Below are 24,420 nucleotides of genomic sequence, written 5' to 3' on the forward strand. Positions count from 1 at the left end.
TATATATATATATATATATATTTATATAATTTTTTTATATAATTTTTTTTTTTTTTTTTTTATAGATATATAAAAAATTCTCAGAGTCACTTATCATTCAGGAAGCTAAGTGACATGACCTGTATATCGATGTCAAGTTCCCCAGGCTAGTTTAGTATGAGTGTTTTTATAACTCACTGCACATGTTAAGTGATTATTCCAGAGGACCCCTGAGCTATGTATAGGTATTCCTCTTTCTTTTCATCACTCCCTTTAGTCGCAATCAAACCCTGCTAGTCTGCTTCTGCTGGGCGGCTCTGGCCCTCAGCTCTACCCACAATGCCCAGCAGGTTGACATGGCGTCTTAGGTTGGTGTTTGCATCAGGGCCCTGGATAGTTAAACACACAAACAGAGAGGGAAGATGGAGGACGTTTCAGTTGTCGTGATCTAACGAAAGCCACACAAACAAAGAGGTAACGCGCGAATCCCTCTCCACAAACACAGCGCAGCTTTGTGTGTTGCCAAAAGGGCGTAACGGAGAGCGAGAATAAGGAGGTCTGTCTCTGCGCGGGTATAGCTATGTGAGGTGCTGGAAAGATGGCTGTTTATTCTGCTTCATGCCGTCCCGCTGTTTGTTTTTGCAGCTGCAAGGGGCTCGATGTTATGGACTTTTCTTTTGCACTGTAATGTCGGGATCGGTGCAGACAGGGGTTGTTGGTCAGATATTTCGGATTTGGAAAATGGTTCAGCGTGTTGATAATCTCGCAATAGAGTCAGTGCTATTATGGGGTCATGTGTTGTTTTTTCAGATGTTTCGGTTAGATTGACATACACAGCGACAATTCGATCTGAAATATTGTCTTTTATTGGTGTTGATCAGCAATCGCTTAATGCCCGATGGGGTATTATTGTGATGCACACAACTGTTTTTTTTTTTTTTTTGTTGTTGTTGTTGTTTATTTGTTTTTTTTTTAATTAGACATTGATTTGATTTATTAAACTGAATTAAAAAAAAAAAAAAAAAAAAAACGTGATTCTGATTATTGTTCGATTTGCGTTTCACAACAATCACACGATATATGTCTTTCTTTCCTTGTCAGTGTGTGTGTGCTGAGGAACTGCTGGGTGAATGGCACATTTCTTGCTACATATAACACACTCGTTTTATATTAGGTGGAACCTATTTCAATTACTGCATTGGTATCATTCCATTAGACTACTTCTAATAAGGAGGGTAGCAGTTAATCCCAAAGCAACGTGAATGCCGAGCAACAAAGCCGTAATTTGAGACACCACAGGAGTGTGTATCCACCATTCTTCAGACTCGCACTGACCATTATCCTGGTCCTGGCCTGACACACATTGAGGGCAATGTAGTCCGGTGTGAGAGGCACAGTCTCATTTAAAATGAAATACAGTGCATTATACAGAACTATATGAAATAAATACAGTGCGTTATACAGAACTATATGAAATAAATACAGTGCGTTATACAGAACTATATGAAATACAGTGCGTTATAGAGAACTAAATGAAATAAATACAGTGCATTATACAGAACTAAATGTCTGCTGCTTATTTGAATGGGAGAATTTGGAAAGCAACTTACGCGTTGCAGCACTGCTTTAAAAAGATGGTTGTATTTGTTTGTATTTTGCATTCTTGCAGTGCCCTTTCTAACGTCATTTCCATACAAAGACCTAAGGGAGCACGGGCTGTGCAAGTTCCCTCCCCCTCTTGTTGTTTCTCTGCACATCCCATACCATTATTTCTGACGAGTTTCACTTTCCATTCCACTAGTGCCCAAACTTTTGATACTCTGTGTTGCACAACTTGAAAGTGAAAGGACAAGAGCAGTGGTGCAGAGAACAGTACAATCAGCTGCAGATTTATCAGAAGCCTCCTGCCAATAACTGAAAAGGAAAAATCATTACTATGAGAAATCAAATGCATATTACTTTCTGTTATATTAGGTGCAATCAACAAGAAATAGGTGGTTAGACTTTATAAATGATCTTCAATTTAAAGAAGATTTGTATATGCAGGCATCTACTGAAAATGTAAAACATTTAAAAAATGATGAAGTAGCATATTATTTCTTTACATTTGAGTTCGGTAGAACATGAATGGAGGCAAGAGATCTTAGATTTGAATCTCTGTTCAGACATTTACTTATTGACTATTGACCACTCCAAGAGGGTCAGCCAGCAGCTCTTTTTATATGTACTGTAGCTCAGATATTTGGGGTCTGTGTTTTCTAGACCACAAACAGGAATGTGGTGTCGGAGCTAAATGGAGAAATGCAGCTGAGAAAGGTGCAGTAGCCTGGCAGCAATGGGGTGCTGACGAGTGTTTGTTTTGTTCCTCACAGGCACAGAGTGGGGTTGTGCTGCTGCCCTTTCCTCTCTGCTGATATACTGACGTGGTCTGTGGCTGATAGGTGAGCGAGGGGGGTCTTCATCAAGCTGTGGCAGGGAGCTGTGGGCTCCCACAAGCATGGAGGAGCCCAGGAGCCCCAGAAAATCGGTTAAGCTCACCCACGCCGAGGCCAGGGGTGCCAAGACGACAGCATCCAGAAAGTCTCCTGGGGGCAAGGACAGAACCAAAGCCCCAAACTGGAGCAACAACAACAGCAAAAGCAGACAGGCTGACGAGCTGAGAGACGCAGGGAAGCAAAACTGTCTCCCGGGCCGCAGGGACACGAGTGCAGTTTCCAGTCAGCAGGAACAGGGACAGGGAAAATCCAGCAGGCTGACAGGAAGAGCAGGGTCTGGGGCTGAGACTGAGACTGGGGCAGGGGGTGGGAATGGGATAGGGGTTGGGCCTGGGGCAGGGGCTGGCATAGGGGATGGGCCTGGGGCAGGGGCAGGGGCTGGCATAGGGGATGGGCCTGGGGCAGGGGCTGTTACCGGGAAACTTCCAGCTTCCAGCGGGAGTGAGAGGGACTCTCCGACTTTCAGACACCAAAAGAGCTCTGCTGAGTCCATCAGGCTTCCTGGGGAGGAGAACAAGAGGAGCAGTAATGGCAAGGCAGCTGTAGCCGAGGGAAACAGTCCCAGTGATTCAGGTAAGTGCTAGCAATGACTGTTTTATTTACAATGTAACTGGCTGCTTTTGGCATGCCAGGGATGGAAATAAGACTCCAATGCACAGCAGTTTGATCCCTTCCCGGTTTTACTATGAGTTTTTAATAAGACACACCTGAGCTTGGTACCAAATATCCTGTGGCTAATCAAGCTCGTAGAAAAACCTGGAATGGGTGAAACTGCTATGCAATTGGAGACTTATTTCCATCCCTGCATGTATTGGGTTAGTCCTGCCAGACAACCTCCATTGTGTAACTTCAATTCTCAAGTCTGTTGTGTTCCTAAACCACAGTCTTTAAAAGCGGGTGCCCTGCACATTCTGCCCATGTGAGTGGATGGTGTGTTGTGTTCTGCAGCTCAGGAGAATGGCAGGCTGTTGAGCGAGTCTCCCCTGCTGGAGGAGCTGGGCGGCATTCCGGTGATCGACGAGTCGGTTCTGAGCGCAGAGCAGCAGCTGGGGCTGAAGCAGGCTGAGGAGAGACTGGTGCGGGACTGCATCCAGCGCCTGGTCAAGGTACGGGTACCTGCACTGCCAGGCCAGGGAGACCCATCATCTGCAAAGAACCCCGCAGGAGGAGAGAGGCGTGAAAGCCAGTGAATTTGCCTGCTGTGCTACTTGACCCTCCTTCCTTTAAAATGAAATACATAAATGTATCAGAGCAGAGCAGAGGGGCCTGCAGAGGGGCCTGATCGATTGCTTGCAGCTTGCTATTGATAACCGCTAAGAGGGGAACAGTCCAACACATAATCAGTAAAGAATTCAAAATATAGGCCCTTTCCACCTACATGTGTTACAGCAACATTAAGGACTCTGGAAATCACTCGTTATTAGTTTATAAAATTGTAATCAACAAAATGTTCGTTTAGGAAGCTTTTGGCTATAACATTTAAGAATATATGTTGCACCAAGTTTTTAGCCTACAATACAGGAGGGTCTGCGTGCTCCAGACTAACACACTTAATTTGGAATAGGCCAAACACTGATTTAGGAAACAGAAAACGGCACATCTCTTTGTAAACATTTGAAGACAGGGCAGAACTGTAGTTCTCTGTCTCTAAACAAATAAATACTTGTATTCAGTAAATCTTTTAATCGACTTTTCTAATTTGTATTTGCCACTCGCACTGAGAAGGGTGTCAGTCAGTTTGAAATGCAAATGAGTAGCCAATGCCTGTCGTTTGCATGACTATCAGGGTTATTGTCTTGCCCTCTTGTTTTATTTAAATTGCTTTAATGTCTCTCTAGCGTTCTCCGGAATACCCCAACTTCCAGTACCTTTGCAAGCTGTGCTCCGTCCACATAGAGAACATCCAGGGGGCTCACAAACACATCAAGGAGAAACGCCATAAGAAAAATATCATGGTGAGGCCGGCTACACTGTAGTATTGTCTAGCAGCTGTGAAGTTGCAGGGCAGCATTTGTTTCGATGACATGAGGACATGTCTGCTTATCTCTTAAGTGCTTTCCAGGTCTCCTCTGAGAAAGATCGATCTTGTTTGCAATGGATTTACCTGGCTTAAAAAAAAAAAAAAAGTTACTGAACATTTGCAGATTTTACAGTGTGTTTAGTGAGCAAAAGAAGCGCAGACACATTGATTGCAGTATTTCCTTTTAATATTTTTAGTCATACCTACAGTACTTTGTCGTGTGTGTTTTATTTCAGCTTGTTTTTAGCCCTCCAGTTGGTACATTTGTCATTGAATTGAGTTTTATTGAGTATATCTGAATACAGTAGCACACAAGCATACAGTGATGAAGTAATAATAATGAACCGCGTGTAGCTCAGGCTGTTTGTGAGATCCCTTTATCTCCGGTCATAGGAAAAGCAAGAGGAGAAGGATCTGCGAGCCCTCCGCGCCCCCTCTGAGGCTCAGCTCCAGGCCCTGCACACAGCTGTGACAGACGCAGCCACGCAGCAAGGTATATCAGAGGAGGACTTTACAGTGCGCCAGGAAACTGTCAGCGACATGGAGAACATAATCCAGCAGCACTTACCAGGTGAGACTGCTGTGAAATAAACACAGCACAAGAAATAAGAACTACGAAACACATAATCAACCAGGAAACAAGCTGCTTACTGTAAATGCATCCCTCCCTATCTCACGATAGATCAAAATGTTACAGTTATAATACAAAGTGTCTCATCTGAAAAAAAAACATTGCAGGCTCCTTCACTCCTTTTTCTGGGTTTGCATCACTGGATTACCAGGCAGGATCTTGCTCTTGAGGTCTGGTATAATCAGATGGCTTTGTGGTTGCATGGTTTTGCAGAACAAGCAGATTCATGTTTTTTCACCAGATGGAATGGGGTGTTTTGGGGAAATGGCCCTGCCTTGACGTTGCAGTCGTGTGTTTGTTCCAGGGCTTGATCTCTTCTGTTTTATCTTTCAGCCTGTTCCTTGGGGATGTACGGCTCGTGTCTCACCAGGTTCGCCTTTAAAGACAGTGATATCAATATAGATGTCAAATTTCCCTCCAGCGTGAGTAAACATCTGTATTTAGGATGTACCTCCATGGTCTCTGTGGCAGGCAGTTTGACTAACAAAGGGGTTTGCAATACTAAGAACTTGCAATTTGCATGGTCTGAATTCCACACTCTGCATTTTCTGTCGTATTGTCAAGAGCCAGGCCTGAAAAGTCCTCTTCCTGCCGCGATTGCATTGAATGATGAATTGCTGTAGCACCTACTTGCTCAGTTATATGTTCAGATAGATATCTTGACCTGCTGACATTGTCCACCCCTGGGTTAGATTTCATTCATGTTTTTGATGTCTGATCAGAACACAGGGATGGAAATAAGACTTATTGCAAAGCAGATTCACCCATATGAGCTTGATTAGCCACAGTGTAGAGATAGCAAGCTCAGATGTGTCTTATTAAACTCCTAGCAAAACGAGGAATGGATCAAACTGCTCTGCAACGGGGAGTCTTATTTCCATCCCTGGAAGAAGAACCTGTGAATTCCTGTACAATGGCAGAATGTTAATAACTTTTCAGCGTGTTTGATCTGTTTAAAAAAAAAAATTAAAAAGTGTAGCTGCACTGATATATGAATGTCTCCTCCTCTTCACTTTCAGATGACTCAACCAGATGTGTTAATAAAAGTCCTGGAAATCCTCAAAAACAGTGGTAAGTTATTTTTATTTAAAATGTTCATATTTGTACCTCATGGAGTTGATCTTCATGTGGAAAGGTCCATGCAGTGCAGTGCTGTTAGTTGTCAGTTGATCTTCATGTGGAAAGGTCCATGCAGTGCAGTGCTGTTAGTTGTCAGTTGATCTTCATGTGGAAAGGTCCATGCAATGCAGTGCTGTTAGTTGTCAGTTGATCTTCATGTGGAAAGGTCCATGCTGTGCAGCGCAGTGCTGTTAGTTGTGCAGTTGAGAGTGGCCATTGATGTAGTTTATAATGAGTTTACATCTTCATAAACAGCGTGATGTAACACAAGAGGGGCTGCAGCTGGAAGAATAAGGATGAGAACAGCCACTAAAACTCTGGCAATTGGCTCTCAAGCTCACAAGCTGGAAGGGTTACTCTGTATACCTAACTGCCTGTGCAATATGCCAGCATGGAAAGAGAAGTGAAAGACTTCACCTGATATCACACTGCATGCATACAATATTTGTTGATAATAATAGTAATAGCAGCAGACATGATAGCAGCCATCCCTGAGGTGAGTTACAATTGGAGTTGTGTAATTCATTGCAATTTACAATGGAATTATAATTAAAGTTGAACCTTGCCGCACCTGTGTAATTGGAGTTGTAATTGTAATTATACCACATAATTGATCAATAGTATGTATCATAGTATGTTTCTGTATTTTGTTTTAGTGATTACTGATTGGTTATTTAGAATAAACAGTGGAAACGTTTATGTGCAGAGCTTTTTATGTTACTTTTAGTGTAGTTATAATTAGAATTGCAATCACTGCAGCATAATTGTAACTAATTAATTGAACAAAATATGACTTTAATTGTAATTTCAACAAGCAGTGCTACTGCAGATCTAATTATAATTGACTCTGGGTTTGATAGTAATACCAGAATATTTTGTTTTGTTTTCCAGCGTCTTACTCCGACGTCGAGTCTGACTTTCATGCCAAAGTTCCAGTTGTGTTCTGCAGGGCTGTGAAAAGGTCAGTGCGCCAAGTGCTTCTGTCTGCCTGCCTGTCTGCTTGGCTGGCTGCCTGTCTGCCTGGCTGGCTGCCTGTCTGCCTGTCTGTCTGCCTGGCTGCCTGCCTGGCTGGCTGCCTGGCTGCCTGCCTGGCTGTCTGTCTGCCTGCCTGTCTGTCTGGCTGGCTGCCTGCCTGCCTGGCTGGCTGCCTGTCTGCCTGCCTGCCTGCTGCTGGCTGGCTGCCTGTCTGCCCTGCCTGTCTGCCTGGCTGCCTGCCTGCCTGCCTGTCTGCCTGCCTGTCTGCCTGGGTGCCCAGCTGCCTGCCTGTCTGCCTGTCTGCCTGCCTGCCTGCCTGCCTGCCTGCCTGCCTGCCTGGCTGCCTGCCTGCCTGCCTGGCTGCCTGCCTGCCTGCCTGTCTGCCTGGCTGGCTGCCTGTCTGCCTGCCTGCCTGCCTGCCTGGCTGGCTGCCTGTCTGCTTGGCTGGCTGCCTGTCTGCCTGTCTGTCTGCCTGCCTGCCTGGCTGGCTGGCTGCCTGCCTGTCTGCCTGTCTGGCCTGTGCCTGTCTGCCTGCCTGCCTGCCTGCCTGCCTGCTGCCTGCCTGTCTGCCTGGCTCTGCCTGCCTGTCTGCCTGCCTGCCTGTCTGGCTGCACTGACTGTCTGCATGGACCGCGGAACAGACCTGGACTGGCTGACGACTGACGCTGGCTGGTGGACCTGTCTGCTTGGCTGTCCTGTCTGTTGGCTGTCTGCCTGCCTGCCGTGGATGTGCTGGATGGCTGACGGTATGCTGCCTGGCTGGCCTGACGGAGGACGGACTGCCTGACTGTCTGCCTGCCTCATGTGGTCTGCTGTCTGGCTGGCTGCCTGTCTGCCTGGCTGTCTGTCAGCCTGCCTGCCTGCCTGGCTGCCTGCCTGCCTGCCTGCCTGCCTGCCTGTCTGCCTGGCTGGCTGGCTGCTCATGTGTTTATCTGATTCATGTCTTTGTCTGATCTACATTTACACTCTTCTGCATAAATAGCAAGTGGCAAACTCGATGAAGTGAGGATACACATCGATGTGAATTTGATTATGATGTCCTTGGTCCAGGGATGGAAAAAAAGACTTGCATAGCAGTTCGATCCATTCCTGGCTTCACTATATTTAATAAGACACACCTGAGCTTGTTACCGCTACACTGTGGCTAATCAAGCACATATTAAAACCTGGAATGGGTGGCGCTGCTAAACATTAGGAATCTTATTTCCATTCTTGTTGGCCTGACTTGACGAAATCCGACTTGCTAAATCTGTTTTGTACCTCTCCCACAGTGGTCTCTTGTGTAAAGTGAGTGCTGGGAACGATGTGGCCTGTCTGACCACCAACCTGCTGGCAGCTCTGGCCAAACTGGAACCCAGACTGACTCCACTGGTGCTGGCATTCCGCTACTGGGCCAGGGTGAGTGCTTCTCAACAGCAGTTCAATACACAGGCCTAGCTACTTGCTTTGCTATCCTAGTGCCCAGACATTTACGTATATCTATTATTATTGTTGTTGTTATTAAAAATGCATTTATATTTGCCTTTACACAGACACACACTCTTTGGGAGTGTTGCAACCCTTAGGCAATAAAAAATAGCTACTGCCCTCAAAAGCAGGCACTAGGAACGTACTGACCCTACCCTCTGTGTGTGGCATATGTTAATAACTGGGTTGCACCACTTACTAATATAATCTTGCATTCTGATTGTTTTGACTTGATTGTGTTTCGCAGACATGCTTCGGATGTCTTTGATTTCAATATGCTCAGGCCCAGTGTTTCTCCTTTCTTTTAGCTTTGCCACATAGACTGCCAGGCCGAGGGTGGGATTCCCTCCTACTCGTTTGCGTTGATGGTGATCTTCTTCCTTCAGCAGAGAAAGGAGCCCATCCTCCCACACTACTTGGGCAAGTGGGTAGGTGCAGCTCATTTTGAACCCGTTTCGGTTGCCCTGTGCAAACAGAGCCGCAGTGTTTAAAAATGAGTGACGATTGTTGTTTTAGATCGAGGGCTTCGACGCCAAGCAGATTGACGAGTACCAGCTGAAGGGCGTTGAGAACGAGAGGTTCGTGCTGTGGGAGCACAAACCCACCAACAACGGGGAGGGGAAAAGCACCGGCGGAGCCAAAACAGAGCAGAGAAAACCGTCCGGCAAGAAACCTGAGAGTTCAGACACAAGCGCTCGGCAAGCCAAAGCAAAGCAAGGCAGGGTGAGCGTTCAGTGTGCTTTACAGAAACCCTTAGAAAAGTGTACCATAGTGAAAGCATAGCCAAGTGTACGGCAGCACTAAGCATGTTCAAGAATAGCGAGGTATGGGAAAGCATATTAATAAACATGGCAAACAAGGGTATACTGTGGTAAGTGCAGAGTATAATCATGGGAGAAGCACATGAAAACTGCAAAAATACAGAGGTAAGCATCTCTAGGAAGGCCTTCATATACAGTACTGTAACATAGAACCTTTATCAGTCTAGAAATAAGATTCCTATTGCATAGCAATCTTACCCATTCCAGGTTTTATTACAAACTTGATTAGCCACAGTGTATAGATAACCTGCTCAGTGTGTCTTAGTAAAGTCCTAGTGAAACCATGGGTGGATCAATCTGCTATGCAACGGGAGTCTTTTTTGCATGCCCGCTGTGCTATTCCCATTAAAGAGGTCTCCAGTAATTGCAGTGCAAGCCCTCTGTCCCCCTGCAGACGCGGCTGACCCTGCAGACCCCGCGGCAGCTCTCTCTGGGGCAGCTCTGGCTGGAGCTGCTGCGCTTCTACACCCTGGAGTTCAACCTGGAGGAGAACGTCATCAGCATCCGCCTCAAAGAGCTCCTGTCCCGGGAGAGTAAGAACTGGCCCAAGAGGAGACTCGCCATCGAAGGTGAGCTCAGCGGCTGGGCTGGGCGATTTGCTGTTTTAATTATTGTTTTTTGGGATTTTGTGTTTATATGTGTATCTATATGTGTTTGTGTATATATGTGTGTGTGTTTAATCATTAAGATAACAGTAGATAAAAGCAGTGAACAATTAAGAATTAAAATGCAACACTATTAGAATGCCAAAATCAAAACCCAATACTTTAAGTCGAAATTAGATTGTACATCAGTGATGTCACATTCTTTTAAACATACTATGCAAACCAATCCAATGCTTGCATCGTTGTGTTTTTTTTTTTTTTTTTTAACAAATGACTATCCCTTGTTCTTTTCCACGCTTTGTCTGTGTCTTCGTCCCCCTGACAGATCCCTATGCGCTCAAGAGGAACGTGGCGCGGAGTCTGAACAGCCAGATGGTTTTCGAGTACATTCAGGAGCGCTTCCGCACTGCATACAGATACTTCGCCTGCCCGCAGAGCAAACACTCGATCAGCAGGGGGCGACCGCAGGGCAAACAAGCTGTCAGGAGGGGCGGCAAGGTGGGGGAGGACTCAAGGACGGGAGAGGGGCAAGCTGATCGCAGGGTGCAGGATCTGATAGACACTGAGGGGGAAGAGGGTGATACCGAGGAAGATGAGGCAGAAGGGGGCAGCGATGACAACTGTGCTCCAGTAGGGCCCATTTCCACAGGCATGGGGGGGTTATCCTTCAGAGACAGGGAGGAAGATCAGGGAGACTTCGCACTGCAAACGGTGGACAGAATAAAGCCCACACTGGAGGCCTGTGCCTGCAAGCATGGAGAGCGCGAGAGGAGTTCTGAGCGTTCCCTGCCAGAGGACAGTCCCGAGGAGAGACTGGGAGGGGAGTGTGAGTCCTGCAGGGGGCGCTGCCGAGTCTGCAGCTCCTCATCTACCTCAAAGGAGTCCGTAGAGAACGGTGTGTTGGAGAAGGAGAAACGCAGGCAGCCAGAGGACATCCCCCCTGAGGATCTGTATTATGTGTTCGATAGGACAGTCCTAACGGGAGGAAAGGTAAACTCACACATGCCAAGCCTAGTTATATTGCCCTGACACCAGCACCTCGGAGAGCTTTGGGGTTTTACTGATCCTCTTTGGGGTTTTTTTTTGGTTAAAAAAAAAAAAAGAAAAAAAGAATTAAGTTATTCTCAGCAAGACAAATGGCTTAATTCACAAACAGTCCTGTTGGCCGTTTTGAGAGACGTAATCAACTTCCAAGAATTTGTAGAACGTGATGTAGGGACTGTTCAGAGAATAATTACGTCTCATGTGCATTACTTGTGAACGTCACTTACTTAGCGGTGCTGTGAAATTCTGTCCCCCTTCACTAGCCTCCCACAGTGGTCTGCAGTATGTGCAAAAGGGATGGCCACTTGAAAAACGACTGTCCCGAAGACTTCAAGAAGATCGACCTGAAAACACTGCCGCCGATGACAGACAGGTTCCGGGAAATCCTGGACGGGCTCTGCAGAATGTGCTACAGTGAGTGCAGAGTCAGTCCTCCGTGTCATTGTGCATGTTACAGGCATGGGGGTGGGCAGGGCTGTCACCCACTTACTTTGTGTTCAGCTCTGACTGGTCTGACTCTAAATTTAATCCCCCAGCCCAGTCTCTGGTGTTTGAGTCAGCCAGTCACAGACCTGTATTTCTGCGGTACACATATTGGATTGTTATCAGCACTGTGGCCACAGAAGGGATAAGGCAGTTGCTTATCCAGAATAAAATTAGTGTAACGGAGACAATGTCAACCCATTCGCTGAGGTTAACAAACCATGTTTATAGTACTAGAAAGTTGTGGTCTGAATGCCTTTCCTGTCGTTTACTATGCTTTTATTGTGTCTCGTTTGTTCCTAGATGAGCTCTACCCACCTCCAGTGGAACAACAAAAGAGGGAGCAGATCCTTGCTAGTTTGGAGAGGTTTATTCGCAAGGAATACAATGGTACGTGTGACGGCAATGACTGGAGATTTCACAGTTATGCTTCAGGACATACTAATGCAAAACATCTGGGGATTGCAGAGTTATGCTTCAGGACATACTAATGCAAAACATCTGGAGATTTCACAGTTGTGCTTTAAAACACAACATGGAAAAAAAACAAACCATATATGCATTATAAATAGGGCTTCTGTTTCTCTGCTTTATTAATTAAACTTTCCTGTGCTTATTTTTAGCTACTTGAGTTTTATGTAAAAAATCTCGTTTTAATCTCACAAGCGGAGTCTCCAATAGAAGTGTAGTAATGTGCTGCCACTCAGTAATAGGGGTGGGTTCTATTCAGAATGAATCAGTGGAAGGAGGGACATTGCCCAGCTGCACTGAGAGTAGCCTTAATTATAAAGTAGATACATAAATTGGAAACTTAGCATGGTACAGTTATCCACACAGTGACAGACCGGGATATGGCACACTGGGATATGGCACACTGGGATATGGCACCCAGTTCTGTTTTGTGCTGGATGAACAGCCCGTAAAGGCACTTGTGAAAGCTCAGAGTTCAAATCTTGTTTTGGGATGTTTGCAGACAAGGCCCGGCTGTGTCTTTTTGGCTCCTCCAAGAATGGCTTTGGGTTCCGGGACAGTGACCTGGATATTTGCATGACGCTGGAAGGACACGAGACAGCGGAGGTAGGAATGGGGTCTTTATATAAAAAAACAATTCTAATAATGTGGTGACACAGCGCAGTCTGGAATTGTACCTTGTTTCCTTTTCTCTTTCAGAAACTGAACTGTAAAGAGATCATTGAAGGCTTAGCAAAGATCCTCAAGAAGCACACAGGTACTTCCTTTGTGTTGGGTCAGGGAGGGTCATGCTGGAGCCTGTGTTGTGTATGGGAGATCACACTGATGCTTCGTTTGATTATCCATCTGTTCTTTTTGCAGGCTTAAGAAACATCTTGCCTATTACCACAGCTAAAGTGCCTATAGTCAAATTTGAACACAGGCAAAGTGGATTGGAAGGAGATATAAGCTTGTACAACACACTGGTGAGTTTGCTGTTGTGAGTACCCTGCTTCGTTTTCAACTTTAAAGTAGTGCAGTGGTAATGAGGAGGACTGAACTGGCCCAGCAGAAAGCAGAACTCCTTGCTCCCATGCGGTGGAATACACCTGAAGGTTTTTAAACAAACTGAATAATTTTTTTTCTCCGGTTTTCAACAGGCACAGCACAATACCAGAATGCTGGCCACTTACGCTGCCATTGATCCTCGGGTGCAGTATTTGGGCTACACAATGAAGGTGTTTGCAAAGGTACAAACCATGACTTTACTTTATTCCAGTCTCCCAATAATACAGATTCTTTCATGTCTCTGCAGCAGTCTGGGTTTTGCTGTGAGTGTTGAATTCTTCCTTGTTGTTTTATATTCCCAGCGCTGTGACATTGGAGACGCCTCGAGGGGAAGCCTCTCCTCGTACGCCTACATTCTCATGGTGCTCTACTTCCTGCAGCAGAGGAAGCCCCCGGTTATCCCCGTCCTGCAAGAGGTATGCTTTCACACGCACACTGGAGGGCAGTCCTTAGGAGAGCTGCACAAACACATTGTTCCACTGTTCAGAGGGAGCTCTCCACAGACGAGGGTTGATCGGGGTAGTTTACCATTCCTCTTGAAACAGGTGTAGAAACAGCTGCTTGGGTTTGTGTGGCTTGCTGTTCTCCACAAAGTCTCAGACAAGCAGCAAACACTGTGGTACACCCAAGTCAGCGGCTGCTCCTGACGTTAACTTGGTTTCTATAAATTCACACAGTTTTCCCAATCCGTGTCAGTGTTACAATCTTGAGTTTGCATGCTGTGCTATTTCTTATTGGGTTGCTTGGCAAAAGATTGCCATTTAAACTGCTTGTGTAATTGTCAACGATGCCTTCTGTTTCCAACCCAGATATTTGACGGCAAGAGTATTCCCCAGAAGATGGTGGATGGGTGGAATGCCTTCTTTTTCAATGATACAGATAAACTGGTACGCTCCCTGCTGTTTCTATTACTCATTGTATTTATTGATGGTGCATACAGAGTGAGGCTGACTGTCTAACCCATTGCATTCCATTTCATTGCTTGCACCTACATAGGGCAGACTGGTCAGAGCTATTGTCACTGAAACATACCACAGAGCCACTGTGTATTTATTTATTTTTTATCATTCTTTTCATGGCTGAGTTGTAGCACTCTGAGTAGACACAGTACAGTTCATGAAGATAATCTTAAAATGAATGAATGGAAAAAGACAGATGTTCCCTTTAGGCACCCTAGTGACACCATTTCATTAGTCATGTATTACATTAACAGTTTAGCAAACTTCAAGAGTAACGTTGCATGAAGGTGTTTTGCTCCACAAGTTTTCTGGTGCCCCGGATGCCTGACAGTCTGCTGTTTATTCCCCAGAGAAAGCGCTTTCCAGAGCTGGGGAGGAACTCGGAGTCGGTGGGGGAGCTCTGGCTGGGTCTGCTGCGCTTCTACACGGAAGAGTTTGATTTCAAGGAGCATGTCATCAGCATTCGGCAGAAGAAGCTGCTCACCACTTTCGAGAAGCAGTGGACCTCCAAGTGCATAGCCATTGAAGGTAGGGCCCTCACCTGGAGGAAGCAGCTTACACCCACCCACCCAGCTGTCTGTTCTGCTGTTTGAGTCAGGAGAGAGGGGAGCAGTCCTCCTGGAATCTTTACTGTGTGATGCACTGCTGTTACGGATTCAGTCCTGTCCCTTCGGTGAGATGAGGTTCAAAGCTCTAAAACCAGGAATGCAGACAAGCCCGGCTCTTTCGCATCGTGGTTAAGACGCTTGCTTGCGGTTTGCGTCCAGCCCCCCCTCTCTGTTACTTATACAGGTACAAACCCAAGTGATGCAGCTAGAATCTGGATTCAAGTGTGATCACCCGATTGAAGTATTTAAAGAATGACTGCTGCAAGAAAAAGGGTTTCACAAGCGCCCCACTTAAGCATTCAGACTGCAAGTTATCTTAAGTTGTCGTAAGCCTTTTGTTAAGGGGATAATGAATGCAAGGAACTCCATATTATTTACATGTTATAAAATGTGATATGTTATCTCTTCTATGATAGATCCTTTTGATTTGAACCACAATCTTGGAGCTGGAGTGTCTCGGAAAAGTAAGTGTTGAAACATGTATTCTTTAAAGAAAAAACTAAGCTTAAAGAACATGTTAAAAGTTGTGCTTTTCTGACCTGGAGGGGCGGCTTATTTGTATTTTTGTGTTGTCTTCCCCCAGTGACAAACTTCATAATGAAAGCCTTTATAAATGGAAGGAAGTTATTTGGAACCCCGTTTTACCCTCATCCTGGGACAGAGGCGGTACGTGGCCAGTGTAGACACAGGGATGGCATGAAGACTCTCACAGTTTCAGTTATGACCTTCATTAGCTACAATGTACATGAAAAAAGTTATATAGTTAAAATAACTCCTTTATTGAGTATACATGAGAACAGGACACATTTGAATTATTTTCCATATATTTCTACATTTCTTTCTCCGATTGGCCTAGGAGTCCCATGAGGCTCCAGCTTGATTTCTGACTGCATGTGTTAACATACAGGTTTAAGATAAGATGGGCCTTGACACTCATAGTGAAACCAGGAATGGATCAAACTGCTGTGCAATCAGAGTCTTATTCCCAGTCAGCTCTATTTGTTGTGTGAAAATTATTATATCAGAATATTGCACCGCATTGTTAGTGAGACTTACAATAGCGGATTCACCAGTTTTCAGATGTTTTGGCCTGGCTGTTATACAGCAGAAAACCGTCACCAGATGCAGAGAATAGTTTGAGACTGCTGCACTGTACTTATTAAAGGCAGTGTGTGTGTGTGTGTGTGTTGATACCTGCCAGTGTATATTATATATCTGCCCTATGTTCTTTACATCACGATTCATGTTCTTTCATTTCCAAGGACTACTTCTTCGACTCCAAGGTGCTGACAGATGGGGAGCTGGCCCCAAACGACAGGTGCTGCAGGATCTGTGGAAAGATCGGCCACTACATGAAGGATTGTCCCAAGAGACGCAGGTAGTGGAGGGATGGGAATGGGAGATGAGGGATAAACATGTTGGTGCTGCATGCTTGCCCGAATGCCTCTCGGGTAATAAAGGGACTGTGTGTTCCTCAGAATAAAGAAGAAGGAGAATGAGAAGGATGACGACTCAAAGGAGGATGACAGAGAGCTGAGAGAGAGGAGGTGTTTCCAGTGCGGTGACACTGGGCACGTGCGAAGAGACTGCCCAGAGTACAGACAGGTCCGGCAGAGAAGCACAGCAGGTAGGCAGGCTGGGAGAGTGGGCCAAGTGCGCTTTGATTATGGAAAAGGTCCATGGTGATTCAGGCTCGCGATGGTTCTAGTTTTGCATATACAGTTGGAAATGTCACTATATTTGTAAAGGAGCTTGTTCAGATCCCTTGAAATGTTCAGTATCTTACCTTGTCTCTGGTCTGCAGGCCCTCCGATGGTGCAGGGATTCGGAAGCTCTCCGGCAATCCCAGTTCCTCAGCCCGTACCAACCTCTCAGGACAGGCCCATGCGAACCAGGCAACACTCAGAGTGTGTAAGTATAAGTGTATAGCTTGCTGGGTGTTTTATAGGTGGCTGGTAGAAGTGCATTATGTCTGTTGTCTTTAGTGTTTGGATTTAGACTGTTATAATTCTCAGCACCCCATCTCTGACCTCTCCATTCTCTGTTATAATTCTCAACACCCCGTCTCTGATCTCTCCATTCTCTGTTATAATTCTCAACACCCTGTCTCTGATCTCTCCATTCTCTGTTATAATTCTCAACACCCCGTCTCTGATCTCTCCATTCTGTTATAATGCTCAACACCCCTTCTCTGACCTCTCCATTCTGTTTGTTTGCAGTCAGAACCTCGTCAGACACCTCCCTACTCTCCGCAGCCCCCGCTGTTCAGTCAGGGCCCCCCCCAGCCGATTGGGGCATCCTCCCAGCACAAGGGTGCAGGACCCCCAAAGCAGCAGCAGCAGCTCCCCCAGGTCCAGCTCCCACTCTTTAACTTCCCCCACTCCCACCCAGGTCAGTACCACCCCAGGTTACCTGCCCTGGGCCTGCTCCAGCCCCACCAGCAGCAGCAGCACCCTGTCTCAATGTCCTCCACATCCTGGCCCATCCACGGGCCCGTGATACAGACCTCCTCCCCCCCAGGTCTGAACTTCACGCTGCACTCCGCCCCCACCAACGGGAACGGCAGCTCCACCAGCAGCCCCAGCCCCATGAACCTGAATGACCCCAGCATCATCTTCGCTCAGCCGGCAGTGCGGGGTCTCCCAGGCGCAGGGCGGGATGGGCACTGGCACAACCACATCACCCCTGGAGCACTGGTGGGGAACGGCACGCTGGCAAAGTCAGGTAGACACAGAGCACACTTACTGCACTTTATCATTCACTCCTGTCTCTGTATGAAACTTTACACTTCCTTTTTTTAAGTTGCTGTTCTCCTTAATAAAAGATTGTATATTTATTTTTATTGTTTTACATTTTTTTCTCCAACAGATTTTGTTTCTGTCTTCTAATATCTTTTGATTTGCCCCCTTTCTATATTTCTCATTTCTTTGTCTTTTACTCTTCTTTAACATATCTGCCCATTCTGTGTTTTGTGGCTCAGGTAAGTGACACCTGGGCTAAAGGATATTTGGCATGTGCACCCAGCACAACACTGCACTGGTTATGGGTCTGTGCATCAAGGGCTAACTGCAGAACGAGGAAATGCTGTCAGAGTTAAGGGCACAGAGTGCTTTGCCTTCTTTCTAAGAATCTGGATTTAGAGAACTGCATTTTCTGTAGCCATGGCTGTGTTTCTTTGGACTGCAATAACATTTTGATCCTGTTTTGAATCCACTGTGCAGATCAGAAACACTCAATTAAGATAGTTTAAAAGCACTGCTGCACTTCTGACTCTGTTTTCCTCTTGTTTGTTCAGACCAGGGTTTTCAGGGACAGTTTGCTAAAGTAAACCCTGGTTCCCTGCCCTGGGAACACAACCCTGCTGCACACTACCCTCTCCCAGCCTCGTGGCCTTACAGGTTGCCCCAGAACTTCATGCAGCCGGGAAACGGAGGGTTCCAGCAGAACAAGCCTTTCGTATCGCAAGGTAGGGATGTACTCTCACTGCTGCACTTGCAAGTGATGCCAGAAAGAGTTCCTCTGTACGATCGTTTGCTGTTACCTAACAACCCGCTCCAATTCAGTGTTTGTAGTATACTGTGAAATCCATCTCAAGCTGCATTTCAGTAGCACACAGCAGTTTAGGTTCAGCTTTGACTACTATTCCCATGGGTGTCCTTATCAATTAAACACTTATTTATATTAATTATATGCTGCTCTATATTCAAGGAGAATCAGGATCCAACCGGGTACTCAGCAGTCACTAGAAAGACTTAAGAACGAAAGTCCTTGCTAAACTGAAAACTCGCTTTTAATAATTAGCCACAACTCTTCAGATATCGTGCTATCTCAAGAAGACGGAAGCCGAAACTTTGTACTTGCTACTGATTTCCAAGTAACAAAAAAAAAACTGGACTAATAATATTTTGTATGTATATCTCCTGTCCAGGTTCAGTGATGCACAGCAATCAGCATTTCCCTCTGCAACACGGAAGGCATCACGTCAACCTGAATTTCATTCAGCAGAAGAAGTGATCCTACTTTCATTTTTAAAGATTCAAGGTCTTAGTTTAAAAAAAAAAAAAGAAAAAAAGGGTTGCACATGACTTTAAATTGTATCATTTTTGTAAATAAGTTTTTACCTTTTTGTGCCTCATCATATTGATTTGTGATACAAAGGTCAAATATTTATACCCCATTTTGGAAGGGGGTTAAAAAAAACAAAACAAAAAAAAAAATTTAAAAGTGTGTTTTATTTTATGTGTAAAAGGACACTTTTAAAGTTCATTTCTTTATTTTGTATTAGCTGTGTTCATACATTGCTTTTAAAAGGCTTCCAGTAGACATTTGTTTTAACTCAAATTATGTAGTGCCAAAAAAAAAAAAAAAAAAAAAAAACCAAAAAAAAAAAATAAACAGCAAAAGCAAAAGGATCCAGGGTCTGCTGTGCTTCTGTCAGACATCAGCTTGCTTGTTTTGTTTTAGCTTAGTGCTTGCTAAGTTACACTGCAAAACAACCACACACGCTCCAGGAATAGTCTACAATCACTAAAGACAGGTCAGTGTGCTTTGTGTGATAATTGGATGCCAGTTCACTACACCAGACCAAGCAAACTGAAGAATTGTGATGCAGAATCAGGTGCAGTTCCTACTGATCACAGTGAATTGTATCAAGAAGGCTGTCCACATTTTAATTCTCCCCTCTTCAATAGGAAAAGCAGATGCCAGCTGTATCACACAAATTCTGTCTATCTTTACAGACTAGTTTTGTAAAATATTCAGTGCTAATTCTTTCTATGCCAAGCATGTTCTTTGTTCAGTAGTTAACATGACAAAGATGCATTAAGCTCTAACTTTACTCGAGTAGAAAGTGTGCAGGGGAAAGTGACTTCCGAAAATTAAGTGATGTTATGTGCAAGTAAATTAAAGAGGAAATCAGATTCGTTAAGGTAAAAATAACTGACTTTAAAAACATGAAGCCATCAGTTTGATAATTGGTCAAATCTGGAATAAAATTACAAAGAAAAGCAGCAGAACCCCATACAGAGAATCCTGGAATAACTTTCAACAAAAGGTCCAGTAGGTACAAAATAGGTCAGAGTCCAGAAATCCAGTTGTGTGAAATCCTCATTCGTTTCCTCTGCGACTCTTTTTGTGACTCTTCTTTGATCTTGAACACACAAAGGGGGTTATTAGTGTGTGTTCTGCCAACTTCCTTCTTTAAAGAACCACAGCAAAGATTCACTTTCTGCTGCACCTTCGCCACACCAGTAGAACATTACACAGAAAACACAGGGATTCTACGCAGAAGTGAAAACACAGTACTCTACCCAAAGCGTGCCTACATCAGACGAATATCCCCCACCAGCTTTACATGCTGCTAATTCATAACATACATTAGACCCAAGAAGTGAGATTGAGTCAGTTACCTTTCTGGAGACTTGGAGTGGCTTCTGTGTCGGTGGCTTCTGTGGTGTCCTGAATTGAAGATGGGGGGGGGGGGTTACAATATATTAAAACAGATGCTTCAAAATCTTACAATTTATAGTCTTGGTGCATTTGACAAAGGAAAGAATTAGCATGGCAAGAGGCTTATATATCTCATCCAGTACAAGTGTATGCACGAGCTTGAAGGGCGACGACTCAACCGTGTTTCCAAAGCAACTGGACATGCTGCTTTCTCAACCTCCTCCTTCATAAGAAAATAAGAACGTTTACAAACGAGAGGAGGCCATTCAGCCCATCTTGCTCGTTTGGTTGTCAGTAGCTTATTGATCCCAGAATCTCATCAAGCAGCTTCTTGAAGGATCCCAGGTTGTCGCTTCAACAACATTACTGGGGAGTTGGTTCCAGACCCTCACAATTCTCTGTGTAAAAAAGTGCCTCCTATTTTCTGTTCTGAATGCCCCTTTGTCTAATCTCCATTTGTGACCCCTGGTCCTTGTTTCTTTTTTCAGGTCGAAAAAGTCCCTTGGGTCGACACTGTCAATACCTTTTAGAATTGTGAATGCTTTAATTAGATCGCCGCGTAGTCGTCTTTGTTCAAGACTGAACAGATTCAATTCTTTTAGCCTGTCTGCATATGACATGCCTTTTAAACCTCTTAATCAACACAAGACTCCTGACTGCAGCATCATTTTTGTTACTCTCTGATATGCAAGTTGCAGGGTTTCCGTTTCTGCAATATTGTTTTTAACCCAACACACCACAGTTCACTTGTGATGCAGGGCCAGTTCTTATCTGCCTAGATGGAAACAAAGCCCGGAAGTTTACTGTGGTAACGGTGGGTGGGTTGAGCCCTACCTGGTGACTTGGACCGGTGCCGCCTCTCTCTGGACCTGCTGCGGTGGCGCCGAGGGCTCTTGCTGCGGTGTCTGTCTCGACGGGGTGAAGGGCTAGGGGGAGAGAAACAACTATTAAAATAGAAGTACAATCTTTGTGTGTATTATAGAGATTTGATTGTTATTTTTTAACAAAGTAAATCATAAAAGCAGCTTACCTGCGTCTCTTAGGTGACCTGCTACGCCTGGAAAAACGAAAAGCAACACAAGCTTGAATCTTACACAGACAGCATGCTACTAATATACCACAGTAACTTCACTGTAAAGAGGAAAGCAATGCACTTATACTCAGGTTAATTACACTTTTTATATTTGCATACACAACTAATTATCTTGTGATCTTAGTCCTGTTCCCACAAACCCTTGCATTAAGATGAATTATTTCTCCTTTAACAAATTCCATTGATCTGGATCATATTCAGAAGAGGAGACCTCAAAGAGCTTCAGCTAATGAAGGGCTTCGGAGACTGCTGTTTCTCAGGGATGACCATGTTTTTCTACTAAACCAGGAATAGGATTGTGAATTGTAATCCTGTGGAGGCATAACAATTGCTGCTGAGTGGTTGCCTAATGCACAAATACAAAATAATACTTAAACAATCAATCAAAGGACACCTCATATGAGAGATGGGAGATAATGGATTTAAATGAGACTCCCATTGCACAGCAGTTTGATCCATTCCTGGTTTTACTACGAGTTTAACAAGACACCGAAGCTCATCACCTACACATTGTGGCTAATCGAGCTTGTATTAAAACCTGGAAATGGTCAAAGTCCTATGCAATAGGAGTCTTATTCCGATGCCTGGGAGAGATAACAGAAGGGTGTACCGTCGAGGGGAGCGGCTGCGTCTGTAGCGCGGCGAGGGAGACCTGCGTGACCGCTCCGTGTCCCGGTAACTCCTGCGGTGTGGCTCCTGAGACTGCCCTCTCTCGGGCTGGAGAACAAGGATGCTGTTAGTGAGGCAAACCCCAACATGACGTAAAGAACAGTATGTAAAATTTCTTACAGGGGGACACAAAAACAAATGATAGTTTACACATGAAAAGGCATTTACACCCCTGTCCAGCAGTCAGCAGAGTCCATTCATTTACACCCCTGTCCAGCAGAGTCCATTTACACCCCTGTCCAGCAGAGTCCATTCATTTACACCCCTGTCCAGCAGAGTCCATTCATTTACACCCCTGTCCAGCAATCAGCAGAGTCCATTCATTTGATCTAAACCCTGATGGACCAAATTCCGCCACTGCTGTTCAAATGATTTCAAAAGCAGGGGCTTTGTGAAAATAAACACTGTGTCTCTATACACAGTGCCTTTAAAATCAGGCATGGAAAGAAGACTTTTAACAATAGGAGTTTAACAATAGGACATGCCTCAACTTGTTACCTACACAGTGTGGCTAATCAAGCTGATATTAAGCTGGAATGGGTGAAAACACTGACACAGGAGTCTTATTTCCATCCCTGAAAATAAAGACCCTATTTTTGTTTAACTCAGGAGCCCATTATGACTGTCTGACTGAACTGAGATACAGAATTTCACCCACCTTTTCCTCCTCCTCCTCCTCCTCGCTGGTCTCCACCTCATCTAGATCTTCTTCCAGAGCACTGACCCGTGTATCCAACAGCTCTGCCTCCTCCAGAACCTGCCGCTTCTGAAAGGAGAATGCAGGCAGAAGTCATGGGCACAGCATCACACAGACAAGCAGGCAGACAGGAACGATGGTACAGGAGCACATCAGAGTCTACTACTACACAAAGGGTATAGCCACATGACCTACCTGTAGCCTGGGTAGAATGATGTCACACATTCGCTCGCTGTGCAGCAATTCATCAATGAACTCATCCACATGCATCAATTCAAACTCTAAGAGACAAAAAAAGAAGGCGGTATTAAGTACACCTTAAATTACTTTGAAATGTACTCAAGAAAGAGAAATCAACAATTCAACATCACATTTCTCAATCCGGGAAGGCAGGTGACGTTCCTATGAGATGAGATTCAACACTAAATACTGACCTGCAAACCTCAGTGTAAACAGTTGCTTCCTGCTGATCAATACAAAGCATGTGGACTGCACAGCAATAGAAAGCCTACCTCCGTTCCGGTTCTGGCTCTTGATTTTCCTGTAGTCATTGTACAGAGGCTCCAGGTACTTGTAACAATCCACTGATGAGCCGGTCAGTCTCATGTACATGGCTCCGAGCAAGCGGACATACCTGGAGACAAAGGATGGTTTAGTTACACTTAAAAATATGAAACTAGGAAGAGACACATCCCAGTCCTTTTACTATCTTTATTTAAGAGTTAAAAATGTCTGACAGCTGCATTGTTTTGTTTTTTTCATGCCATGTTTCCCCCCGCTTCATGAAAAGTATGGCTCCAGCCACGTACTTGAAATCCTCGTTCTTTATGAACTCCACGATGATGTCCTTCTCTGGCTGGATCTGGAGCATCTTCAGGGCCAAGCAGAGGAAAGGCGTTGGCTTAATGTTTCCTCCGAAAACACCGCCCACAAACTTGAGCTCCATAGCTTTATCCACTACCAGCTCAGCTAACAAAGCAAACGAAAACCAAAGCAACATTATAACCCTGCAGTCATCACAATGATGCTTTAAACCCTGCTACACGTGTCCAGAGCTCAAAAGAAAAACAGGGATGGAAATAAGACTCCTATTGCATAGCAGTTTCACTGATGAGCTTCATTAGCCATAAGCTCAGGTGCACCTTAATAAGGCAACCAGGAATGGATCGAAACGGGCAACGGGAGTCTTATCTCCAACCCTGAAAAGGAATTGAGTACTCTTAACACACTGACTGAACAGATTACTGTTTGAGATAAGCAACAGCACAACCCATTCTGCTAGTTTCACAATCACTTGTAGACATGACAAAAATCCACGTCTATTTGTACTGTGCACCAACAATTTGTGTGCAATGTTTTAACACTACAGTTAGTAACTGCAGCTAGGCTATGTGCAATGTTTTAACACTACTAATCTACAAATTAGCGTCTAAGAACCGACAGTGGCAGTAGCATTTATCATCGCACGCTTGCGTGTCAGTTTCTGATCCATATTAAAACGCACTTCTCTCTTCCACATGACTCACCCGTCAACCCGAAGCATTCCTCCTTCCAGTACTTCGACTCATAGATGCGAGTACGGATGATTTTCTCCACCAGATACTGCGGGTTTGTTCCATGAATGCTATTTGCATCCTTTACTGTCCTGTTCGCCATCTTTACCCTCAACAGAACCTCTTCCGTCGCACAGCAATTCACTTCCCGAATTTTGAAGTTCGACGTTTGACCCTAATCACATGATGAGGGTTGACTTCATTCGACACGCCTCCTGAAAACGTCACAGTCTGCG

The 24,420-nt window shown here is 44.9% G+C and overlaps 2 protein-coding genes across 2 annotated transcripts; one reads left to right on the top strand and one right to left on the bottom strand.

Moving 5' to 3' along the window:
• Positions 1 to 312: 312 nt before the first annotated feature.
• LOC121330744 (terminal uridylyltransferase 4-like) lies at positions 313 to 19,480 on the top strand. Its single transcript, XM_041277463.1, has 30 exons — positions 313 to 453; positions 2,352 to 3,047; positions 3,423 to 3,580; positions 4,313 to 4,429; positions 4,888 to 5,065; positions 5,459 to 5,547; positions 6,145 to 6,196; positions 7,136 to 7,205; positions 8,491 to 8,617; positions 8,995 to 9,114; positions 9,203 to 9,409; positions 9,902 to 10,076; positions 10,438 to 11,102; positions 11,420 to 11,570; positions 11,943 to 12,029; positions 12,613 to 12,716; positions 12,810 to 12,867; positions 12,972 to 13,075; positions 13,250 to 13,339; positions 13,460 to 13,573; positions 13,967 to 14,044; positions 14,467 to 14,644; positions 15,141 to 15,188; positions 15,308 to 15,390; positions 15,987 to 16,102; positions 16,203 to 16,351; positions 16,529 to 16,635; positions 16,944 to 17,448; positions 18,020 to 18,190; positions 18,653 to 19,480. Exons 2-30 carry the CDS (start codon positions 2,477 to 2,479, stop codon positions 18,736 to 18,738), a joined length of 4,758 nt encoding a protein of 1,585 aa, XP_041133397.1. The 5' UTR covers positions 313 to 453; positions 2,352 to 2,476; the 3' UTR covers positions 18,739 to 19,480.
• A 103-nt stretch (positions 19,481 to 19,583) lies between these two features.
• Positions 19,584 to 24,321, bottom strand: prpf38a (pre-mRNA processing factor 38A). Its single transcript, XM_041277498.1, has 10 exons — positions 24,158 to 24,321; positions 23,441 to 23,600; positions 23,144 to 23,265; positions 22,827 to 22,912; positions 22,593 to 22,700; positions 21,876 to 21,982; positions 21,203 to 21,229; positions 21,007 to 21,098; positions 20,133 to 20,181; positions 19,584 to 19,873 (listed from the first exon to the last, which is right to left on the bottom strand). Exons 1-10 carry the CDS (start codon positions 24,285 to 24,287, stop codon positions 19,831 to 19,833), a joined length of 924 nt encoding a protein of 307 aa, XP_041133432.1. The 5' UTR covers positions 24,288 to 24,321; the 3' UTR covers positions 19,584 to 19,830.
• Positions 24,322 to 24,420: the final 99 nt, after the last annotated feature.

The sequence above is a fragment of the Polyodon spathula genome, chromosome 18 (genome assembly GCF_017654505.1).
Source record: "Polyodon spathula isolate WHYD16114869_AA chromosome 18, ASM1765450v1, whole genome shotgun sequence".
Lineage (NCBI taxonomy): Eukaryota > Metazoa > Chordata > Actinopteri > Acipenseriformes > Polyodontidae > Polyodon > Polyodon spathula.

Coding starts and splice junctions, on each gene's coding strand:
- prpf38a (XM_041277498.1), bottom strand. CDS start 24,287: ATGGCGAACAGGACAGTAAAGGATGCAAATAGCATTCATGGAACAAAC. Junction 22,913..23,143: donor GAGCCAGAACCGGAACGGAG/GTAGGCTTTCTA, acceptor TTTGTCTCTTAG/AGTTTGAATTGATGCATGTG. Junction 22,701..22,826: donor TCATTCTACCCAGGCTACAG/GTAGGTCATGTG, acceptor TTCTCCTTTCAG/AAGCGGCAGGTTCTGGAGGA.
- LOC121330744 (XM_041277463.1), top strand. CDS start 2,477: ATGGAGGAGCCCAGGAGCCCCAGAAAATCGGTTAAGCTCACCCACGCC. Junction 6,197..7,135: donor GGAAATCCTCAAAAACAGTG/GTAAGTTATTTT, acceptor TTTGTTTTCCAG/CGTCTTACTCCGACGTCGAG. Junction 13,340..13,459: donor CAATGAAGGTGTTTGCAAAG/GTACAAACCATG, acceptor TTATATTCCCAG/CGCTGTGACATTGGAGACGC.